General features: G+C 56.8%; 1 protein-coding gene across 1 annotated transcript; it reads right to left on the reverse strand.

The window, feature by feature from the left end:
• Positions 1-8,256: 8,256 nt before the first annotated feature.
• Positions 8,257-10,100, reverse strand: HOXB13 (homeobox B13). Its single transcript, XM_066366412.1, has 2 exons — positions 9,497-10,100; positions 8,257-8,510 (listed from the first exon to the last, which is right to left on the reverse strand). Exons 1-2 carry the CDS (start codon positions 10,098-10,100, stop codon positions 8,257-8,259), a joined length of 858 nt encoding a protein of 285 aa, XP_066222509.1.
• Between the last annotated feature and the right edge of the window lie 205 nt (positions 10,101-10,305).

Consider the following 10,305-nt stretch of genomic DNA (forward strand, 5'->3'; position numbering starts at 1 on the left):
GTCACCACAGCCCGGGGCGGGTCACCTCACCGCAGCCCGGGGCAGGTCACCGCAGCCCGGGGCAGTCACCGCAGCCCGGGGCAGGTCACCGCAGCCCGGGGCAGTCACCGCAGCCCGGGGCAGTCACCGCAGCCCGCGCCAGGTCACCGCAGCCCGGGGCGGGTCACCGCAGCCCGCGCCAGGTCACCGCAGCCGAACCGGGGCGGGGCGGGTAGGACCCGGAGCGCGTTACCCGATACCGCCCTCAGCCCTCAGCGGCTTTGCCCGTGGGGACCTGCCCCTGGGCATTTTTTTCTTGCCCCAAATAAGGAGGCCGGAGCTTGTCGTCGGCCCGCCGGGGTTTGGAGCCTTAGCCGGTCGCCGGGCCGCCCGCGGGGTCCTCGCTGGACAGAAAATAGTCCCGGCGTCTCCCCGGCTGCCCTGCGCGACCAGTGTCCCTTAGACGGGACTTTATTGGGCCAGGAGAGCCCGGATCAAGCCTTTGATCCTCCCTGGCTCCAGGATCCTGAATTCTTAAAAGAAGAGAAAACAGAAACACTAATAGTCTCCCGGGCCTCCGTGCGCAGCTCGCTGGCGGCGGCAGACGGGGCGGCCGGGGTGGCGGGCGCGGCCCCTCTCCCAGGCCAGCACTTCGCGGCCCGGACGCTCGGGCCGGGAGGGGACCCATCGGCCAGGGCTAAGTTTCCAGCTCCCGAGGAGTCCGAGGGTCCCGCAGGGCTCGTCCGTCGCCCTCTGGGGTCGCCCCGCCGAGAGAGAGGTGCTTTCACAATAGAGGCGACGGCCTCGGGGTGACCTGGTCGAATCTTCTAATAACCCACCTGCTTTAGCGATTACTCGTTTGCTATTCCTGCATTTCGTTACCCTGGTTATTAAAAAAATAATAATAAGGTATGAATTTACGAATGAATAAAAAGAAACATTATGTTGATCCTTACTAAACTATTGCTCTGCCTTGCCCCATCTGAGCTCAGTAATCGGGTTTTTAAAGGCAGACCTGGAGCTTCCGCGGGAGGCAAGGGCCAGGAACCCGTTGGTGGCAGGGAAGCTCTGGTGAGAGGCCTCGCCTCCCGCGTCCCGGGTCCTCCCGCCCCTCCGCGTCCCCGTCCGGTTCCCCGAGAGGCGAAGGAATGTTTACGGCCCGACTCAAGTTCAACGACAAACCCCGTCCGAAAGGGGAGGGGCGGCGACCGAAACTGACCAGCCAGACAAAGACCCCGCTCCGGCCTGAGGCGGTGGAGGATCGGGGCGCCGAGGTGTCCCTGCAGGCGCCGTGGCTGTCCCGAGCTGCGCCATCAGAGCTGTCCCCTGTCCCCAGCCCGGCTCCTGCGGTGTGCGGCGGGGAACGCCGGCACCGACATTCGCGGCGTGGCCGCCTGAACGGCCGTGCGGGGCCGCAGTCTGAACGGCAAGAGAATGTCTGAGCAGACAGCAGCTTCCCCTGGAGTTCGGGCCTCAGCGAGAACGCCTCTGCCCTCTCCCTGCCTCAACCAGACGTTCTCCTCTACGACCTGCGTTTTCCTGCTTCTCCCCCGAGTTTTGCCCACATCTTCTCTCCCGGATTTGATATTCTAAGCATCTAAGTCAGGGGTCCCCAAACTTTTCACACAGGGGGCCAGTTCACTGTCCCTCAGACCGTTGGAGGGCCGGACTATAAAAAAAAACTATGAACAAATCCCTATGCACACTGCACATATCTTATTTTAAAGTAAAAAAAACAAAACGGGAACAAATACAATATTTAAAATAAAGAACAAGTAAATTTAAATCAACAAACTGACCAGTATTTCAATGGGAACTGTGCTCCTCTCACTGACCACCAATGAAAGAGGTGCCCCTTCCAGAAGTGCGGTGGGGCCGGATAAATGGCCTCAGGGGGCCGTAGTTTGGGGACTCCTGATCTAAGTCTTTCTCCAACACAGCCTCTTCTGAGAAGCATTTCCAGATGCTATGGGTCGAGGGGAGGGCGATATTTCTCATTCCTTCTTCCCGTTTTCCTCCACCTCACAATATCAGGGGTCATGGAATATAGTCCTCCAGCCCCGGGTCACAGCTGAGGACGATGCAGACCCAAGAGCTGGGTGGGAAGGGAGATGGTATTTCCACCGTTTGTCCGCAAAGGAAGGTTTCGCATGTGGATTGAACTAAATTTCCACTTGTTAAACCCCTGTGTTGGCACTTCTGTAAATCTGCTCAGAGCACCCAGGAGGAGCTGGGTCTAGGGAGTCTGAGTGCCCCCGTGTGACATCAGGGGCTGGCTCCAGATGGAAACGGGTGGTTGCCAGTGTCTAGAGCAGGGGTCCCCAAACTACGGCCCGCTGGCCGCATGCGGCCCCCTGAGGCCATTTATCCGGCCCCCGTCGCACTTCCGGAAGGGGCACCTCTTTACCTCTTTCATTGGTGGTCAGTGAGAGGAGCATAGTCCCCATTGAAATGCTGGTCAGTTTGTTGATTTAAATTTACCTGTTCTTTATTTTAAATATTGTATTTGTTCCTGTTTTGTTTGTTTGTTTTTTTTACTTTAAAATAAGATATGTGCAATGTGCATAGGGATTTGTTCATAGTTGTTTTTTTTTTATAGTCTGGCCCTCCAATGGTCTGAATGACAGTGAACTGGCCCCCTGTGTAAAAAGTTTGGGGACCCCTGGTCTAGAGGGACCTTGTGAGGAGGGGTGTACTGGGGTAGGAAGAGGCGGTAGCTCCTATTGTAGACCCAAGAGCTAAGATGTTAAGAGTGCCTGCTTTGGGGGCCAGCTCTGCCACTGTCCCCTCTTTTTTGTTTGCTTAATTTTATAACATGCTCATTCAGTTGCAGGTTTTGCCAATATGGGGCAGTAATTCCGAGGGGGTATGAGCAGGAGCTGGTTGGCAGAAAGGGTTAGGTGAGCCCTAAGTGTATCTGTAGAATCCCTTGTCACCCCAAGACCAACGAATCGGCAGAGGCAATGGCTAAGGACGTGGGCACGTGGCCCCACACTACTTCTGTGCCAGGCTCTGAACCCCTGTGTACATGTGCTAGGGGTAGGCAACCCTCCTCCAGTTGCTTCTCAGATTCTGACCCTCACCAAGCTTCTGAAGAGGGCACAGGAATGGGGGAAGAATGTAGAGGTTCCGAGATTAAGGGGCATTAATTAATTTTTTAAAGGGCCAGAGCATTTTGCTTAACGGTAAATCATCATTACCATTATGGTTAATATTTGCCGTTTTCAAAGCATGTGAGGTGTTAAGTATTGTTATATTTTTAAATAAGAATAATAGCAATAGCAATTTTAAGTTTGTCTGTGCCAGGACTCCAGCCAGCCAGAGACAAAGATAAGGTCATATGGGGGCCTTGCGCTGGCGCCAGGGGAGCGAGCGCCAGCCTCTCCCCCACCGAGGCCGCCCAACCCGCGTGCTGCGAAGCACTTTCTTTGTCCCTTTCTGCCCTGGCAGCTGCCTCTTCTCTCCAGAAACCAAGGCGGGGCGGTCTCTATGAGGGCCTGTCCACCACCTTTCACTGCCCTTTCAGAATGCGGAGCCCCCACATTCCTAGGAGGACCCTTTTAGGGCCCCCTGAGGTGGGTACGAGACTGGGAGAGCAGTAATGCCCTGGGCCCGCAGATCAGGTCGTTTACCTTCTTAGGTGGAAAAGGCTTCTTGAAGGTAGTGAAATGAGCCGATCTCCGGTCAGAGAGAGAGCATAGCACTCTCGTTCTCTCTGCAAAGGCCAGGATCGGAATTCAGTTTGCCTCAGGGCCCTGAGCTGAGCAGGGCTGGCCTGGGGGGTTCAGCCTCCGAGCGGGTGGCGCAGGGCTTTGTTCCCTGTCCCACACCTTACGCTGGAGGAGGAAGGACAGTAACGCAGCACTGGGTGCCCCTGTCCCAGCAGAGTCTGAGGCGGGGCTCAGCGAGAGGGCGCCACAGTCCGAGGCTCCCACCTCGGGGCTGCGAGTCCGGCTGGGCCTGTACCGCCTTCCCAGGGCAGACGGAAGCCTCCCGCCTCCCCGCCAGCCTCGGCGTCTCCGGCCCATCTCTCGGTCACTCTGGCCCTTTCCTGGCCTCCTCCTTCCTTCCCAAGGCCGGAGATGCACCCCCCTCTGCCCTCACCTTCCACTCTCTCCCCATAAAGTTTTCAGGAGAGTGGGGAGGAGGCGGCGGAGGGCACAGCCTGAAATTTCAAGTTCAGTGACAATGTCCTAGATCCTCCCCTTCCTCTGGGCGCCGGCTAGACAGACACTGCTTTTCCCTTTCCATCATTCGGGGGGCGATTGAGCTCTTGCTGCTCCCAGCCCTCTCTCATTTGGGGGACAATTTCGGGGGGGCAATGGTGGAACTCGTTTTTTCTCCGTCTGCTCCAAGCACCCCCACTCTCTCTGTACACAGAAGTAACTAGAAGCTGGGAGAGGAAGAAATGTTGGCATCCCCCTTGGATGTGTTTAAATCTCCAGGCCTGGCCTGGTGGCAGCAGAGGTGGGGGTCCCAGTCGGGTGTGAGGCCAAGGGCCGCTCCCCCACCCCCTTTCCCTGAGAGACTATTCAGGTGGGTGGAAAAATGATACACATTTCTTTGAAAAACAACGGAACTTCCTTCTTTGCCCCTCTCTGCAGTAGTTGCCTCCGCGCTTTATTTCAAGTTGACGGTAACGGGTTCGTTCATTTAGTTCAGGATCGTAGCTCTTGGGACGAGGGCACAGGGAGTCCCTCCTCCCCCCAGGAAAACCTGAAGTGCAGCACGTAGGACCTCGAATAAAACTTCAACGAAGGGGAAGAGAAGGCAGTTTGATTCGCGTTGGAGGAGGGAAGCCGGCGCCTTCTGGAAAACTGGGGGGTTGGATCTGGGCTTTTCCTTCCGCAGGGACAGCTTCCGGCCCTGGAACGACCGAGAGTCCGGGGACCAGGAGAGCGGGGCGGGGCGCCGGCGCAGACGCACGGCCGCCTGGCCTGGCGCCTCCCGGCGCGGCCGCAGCGTTGGGCAGCCGGAGTGACGGGCGCTGGGGCCGCGGGGGCGCCCTCCGCCGGGCCGCTGCGGGACCTCGACTCGAAAGCGCTCCCGGAGGGCGCGTTGCTTACTCCCCACTAATTCCCTCTCCTCCGGCCTCTGGAGCCCCAATAAAAATCGCCTGGGTTGGAGTTGGAAGTGATTTCGCCCCTGGAGCCCGTGTGGACGCGCCCCTCGGTCCTGCTCGCACGTTCGCGGAGACTCAGCCGGCCGGAGGGCCCGCAGCGCAGCCCGAGTAACGCACGCCTCGCTGGTGCAGAGACGCCGGGGGTTCCGGGGGGTTTGCGCCTCTGCGTGTGTTTGTCCCGGAGAAAACTGTCTGAATTTACCTGTTTGTGAACGTTGCGTTCACAGGTTTCAGTCTGTATAATTAGAACAAAACCCTCTCTCCTGTAGCTTAAAAGGGCCCTACTTAAAAGTAAATGAATGTAGATGTGTGAGTGTTGTCATTTAGATACACGTTAGCAGAAGCTGTTTAAAGGTCGGTCTCAGTGGGGGTTGCGGAGGTGGGAGGTATAATTTACTTCGGGAGTAAAATTGGTGTTTGGAGAGTCCAAAAAAGGGGGTTTAATACAAAACAAAACTTTTAATTTTTTTTTTTTCAGGTTCCATACGAGTAAGTCACTCAAAAAAAAGGCGGAGGGAGTCCGCGGAGAATCGTCCTGGCGAGGAAGGTAAATATAGTCCCGCAGAGGAACGAAGACCTGGAGCGGGGCGGACGGCGCGGCGGCCTTGCTACGGCAGCCCTGACCGCCCGGCTCCTTCTCCGCTCGAGCTCACCCGGGCTGCCCTCCTGTCCTCCCTCCTGGGTCTCTTGGGGTCTGCCGACACCCTGGCCGGATTCTGGACGACTCCGGGTTCTCGCGCTCTGCGGGACGCGCAGCCCTGCACTCTCCAACCCCCGAGGCTCCAGACGCCGCGAAGCCGGGGAGACTCGGTTACTGCCGAGCGGAGCCGCAGGTTTCCCTGAAGTGACTAGCTTCTGCCGGAAGGGGGAGCCCTTGTCTTTTTAATACATACTCCAAACTCACATTGGTAGCGAAATAAATTTGTAAAATCCCAAATCTTTTGTTTGTTCTGAAATTATTGCGAGCGAATAATAAAGGAACCCTGAAAATTTAAGTCCTTGATACTGGAGTGGAGGAAGTCCAGAGTCTCGAGGCCCTGACTCCTTCAGGCCTCTATCTAGGTTCATCCGGTTTAGTCCAAGTGTCAACCCCTCCTGTAGCCTTTTCCCTCCGCATGTGGGGACACATCTACAGCTTGCTGTGAGCAGCATGGCGCTCCTCATCATTTGTCCCACACCTTACCCACACGCCCGTCTGCAGTGAAGCCTCGCCATTTCTGAAGCGGGGAGGAGAGGGTTGTACGCACTACCCTTGAGAAACTGATATTAAAAGCTATTTGCACTCTGGCAAGATAGCTTCATTGGTTGGAGCACCGTTCTGATAAGTAAAGTTGCGAGTTCAATCCCCGGTCAAGGCACATACAGAAACTGATCGATGTTTCTCTCTCTCTCTCTCTCTCTCTCTCTCCCCCCCCCCCCTCCTCTCTCTCTGAAATCAATAAATTTAAGCTCCTTGCTTGGGACTTCACCTGGAGGGGGCTGTGGGATGCAGAAAGTAACCTCCTGTGAGCCTGGAGCGTTATGGAGAAGCTTAAATTGAACCACGGTGCGTGGACGGAATTTTTTAAACTGACACACCGCCTCCCGATACACATTCTCTGAGAGACCCAGGGAGAAGGGTGACTGTCCGCCTAGAGGCCTTTCCCTCAGCCCAGCTCCTTTTCAGTCAACAGTCTGAGTCGCTTCCCAGCTCTTTCTGGGGAGAAGAGTCAAGACAGCAATCCCAGCCCACCGCAGGCTGGAAACCCGGATCTCTCGGCTGCAGCAGCCGTTCTGGGGTTTCCCGGAGAACTACGAACTGGCTCCAAGAGGAAGCTACCATCGAAATCGTGGCCGTGGCCACCCACCCGCTGCTGCTAGCCGCCCGCCCATCAGTTGCTGGGTGGCTCGGAACTGGGTCCGAGGGGTCCTCTCTCCACTTCGTGCCTGTGCGCTGGGTCACGGGAAGCTATCTAGACGTCCCCAGGCCCAGGCTGCAGGAAGATCCAGTGCAAACCCTCTGGCTTTGCCGCCGGCCAAGATAGTAAGTCCCACCAGGACAACAGGGAGATCTGCTCTCCGGCTGGGAGAACAGCCGGTCTGCCCTAGGCTTCTAGAATTCTGTATTATTGGCCTCTGTCTACATGACCCGGGAAAACAGAGTTGGCGCCAACCCAACCTCCACCCACCTGGGATTCAAGCTACCTGGATGGAACCAGAGCAAAGTGAAGGGAAAAGCGAAAAACAAAAACGAAGTGTGTGGCCACTGTCGCCTAGGCCACATGGTGTTCCTCACCATGAGCCTCCATCGTTGGGTTTCCGCCATCCTCGGAAAACCAAAAGGGTCTGCTGTATCCTCCAGTCCTAAGACCCTCACTTTAGGGGAAGACTTGGAAAGTTTGGGGGCAGAAGTGGGAAATGGTGAATTATCCAGGCACTTTCTCAAACTCCATGTCTCCGGAAGGAAGGAAGGACGAGAGATTCAGGAGGGCAGCCCACTGGTTTCTTTTTCACGTAAGGATGAAATCTAAGAGTTGGGGTTGGGGACTTCTAAGACCAGTGGTGACACTATGGGGTGGGCAGGGAGGAGGGGATCGGCACCCTCAGCACTGTCCATCCTGCCTAGTTGTCATGTTAGAAAAATGCTAAATGGGCAACATAGTCACAGGGGTGATTCTGCCTTATCTCCTTCCCCTGCCAGCACTGGGATGAGGGGTGGGCTTTGGGCACGGAAGGGGATCCAGAGGAAGCTTCCCTATCACCGCCTCCTTCCAAGTTTATTCATATTAGCTCATTCCATGACAGTAATTTCTATAGTGCTCCCCAGAGCTCTGGATAGAAAATATGAGATTATCATGGCAATCAGTACTGGTTACGGTGAGAACTGTCACCGCCAGCATGAATGATTATGACTGGGACAGGTCCTTTCGGTAGTGTCACTCTGGCAGATTAGGCTGTAACTCGTAGCCTCACTGGCTCTCTGGGACACACGAAATATTCAGGCTGTCCCCGAGAAACAACACAGAAGCTGTGGCCTAAAATTAGTGTCACCTCTGGGGGGCCCCTCGGCAGTCAGGGGCCCCTCAGCAGAGTCCCGGGCCCCAAACTGTCCCTGTCGGGTTCCTGACCTCCCCAGGGTCCCCCTTGCTGCCCCTCCTCCCAGCCAGGAGGCTCCCTCACGGAGTAGTGCTGGTCTTGACCTTGGCAAGGACCTTCTTCTCCTTGACCCTGCGATTCTGAAACCAGATGGTAATCTGGCGCTCTGAGAGACTGGTGGCCGCCGAGATCTTGCGTCTCTTGTCCTTGGTGATGAACTTGTTAGCTGAATACTCTCGCTCCAGCTCACGCAACTGCCCCTTGCTGTAGGGAATGCGCTTCTTGCGGCCTCGGTGGAAGGTGCAGCTATCCGGGGGGTGCTGAGTGCTTGAGTCTGCCAGGCAGGAGAGTGAGAAAGAGAAAGACATGCTCAGAGTCCCTGCCCAGGCACAGACCCAGGCCCCACAAACTAAGTCATCCTGCAGAAGCACCCAGGGTCACCCTACAGGCTCAGGTGCGCTCCCGCTCCCCTAGAGCACCTGAGCTTCTGGCCGGTTCTCTGATTGCCTCCTATCCTTGGAAAGAGAAGGCTCCTGTGGGCCACCCTCGCCCATCACTGCCCACACACCTGCTGGTCTGCAAACACATCCATCACACACAGCCAGACCTTTGCCCACGGTCATGTACGTCTATCGTCCACACTCACACTCGTTTTCAGATTCTTGGCCACTTTTTTTTTTTTTTTTTTTTTGCGCCACTCTTATAGATTCTACAGGCACATTCTCTGCAGAAGGGAACACGTTTCTGGCCCACTACACACACACACACACACACACACACACACACACACACACACATTAATGCACATACCTAAGCTATGGCTGCAGGGAATCTAAATTTTCCTTTGGAAATTGAAAAACTCGTTAAAAAGAAAGTGAGGGGTTGTATTCTTTACAGAACTTCCAATATCTCTGTTCCCACCCCACCCCCACACTCACTGGATTGAGTGAGGTTTTTTTGTGAAATTAAACTGGGATCTGTTGGGTAGGGACACTCTCAGCCCAATCCAACAGCAAAGAGAGGCAAACACTCGAACATATTGAAAGATTTGTCAGAGTCTCTGAGGGATGTGAAGGGGCCTGGTGGGCTTCTGGTTGCAGAGGGTACTCAGCTCAGGCCCCTCACCCTCACCGTGGGGGGCCTTCAACCAGGCTCTCCAACTACTTGGACTCTCCTTCAGAGTCTTAATAGCCAAAAAAGGAGCAGCAAGCTCCTCCTCACCGGCCGCAAGTCTCCCTCCACCTCCTCCCAGGCAAGAGCCAGACGGGCCTGCAGCCCCATGCTTGGCGCCAACGGGACCCGGAGTAGTGGTCGGGTTACCTGCAAATGCCGCCTTCCAGAAGGAACCCGGTGGGTTCTGTTCTCCCTGGCAAAACATCTGGCTGTTCCAGCCACCGGTGAGGGTCCAAGGCTGGTAACTGTCCACAGGCAGCAGGGCGTCGTGGCGAGGCTCCCCGGGGGTGCCCAAAGTCTGCACTACCGACACGTCTAAGTAACTGGCCATAGGCTGGTAGGGCCCCGGGTACCCCGGATAGAAGGCAAACTCGGTGTGGCGGCTGGGGTACTCCTCTCCGGCCGCGGGAGTCTCTGCGGGGTAGGTGGCCAGGGTGGGTGCCTGGGCACAGGGTTTCAGAGCGCTCCGGGACACTCGGCAGGAGTAGTACCCGCCTCCAAAGTAGCCATAAGGCACCGGGGCTGGGGACGCCCCCTGGGGCACCCCGGCACAGGGGTGGCACTGCTTTGGAGGTTCTGCAGAGCCTGGCAGATCCAGGGGGGCATAGTTGACAGCTGGCATCAGCGTAGAGGTCACCGCCGGGTGGCCGGTCAGTGGGGAGTGGGAGACTAGATTCCGACTCCCTCCCACTCCCAGCAAGCTTTCGATATCCTTGGTCCCGTCCAAGGTGGCATAACTGCCGGGCTCCATGGGGCCGAGTGTAGGCTCATGGAGTGCTGAGAGCGGGGGAAGCAGAGGGCACCCGGCGCGCTCTCCCCACCCAGGCCCCGGGGATCCAAAGCGTTTTAAGTCGCTCCCAGCTCGAAGGGCGCCAGCGTTCGCCCGGCCTGGCGGTCCTGACGCAGGGGACGCAGGTGCCCGGGCACCCGCGCTGATTGGCTGCGGCCTGGGGCAG

The sequence above is a fragment of the Saccopteryx leptura genome, chromosome 2 (assembly GCF_036850995.1).
Source record: "Saccopteryx leptura isolate mSacLep1 chromosome 2, mSacLep1_pri_phased_curated, whole genome shotgun sequence".
Taxonomy (NCBI): domain Eukaryota; kingdom Metazoa; phylum Chordata; class Mammalia; order Chiroptera; family Emballonuridae; genus Saccopteryx; species Saccopteryx leptura.

Coding starts and splice junctions, on each gene's coding strand:
- HOXB13 (XM_066366412.1), bottom strand. CDS start 10,100: ATGGAGCCCGGCAGTTATGCCACCTTGGACGGGACCAAGGATATCGAA. Junction 8,511..9,496: donor CTGGAAGGCGGCATTTGCAG/GTAACCCGACCA, acceptor CCTGCCTGGCAG/ACTCAAGCACTCAGCACCCC.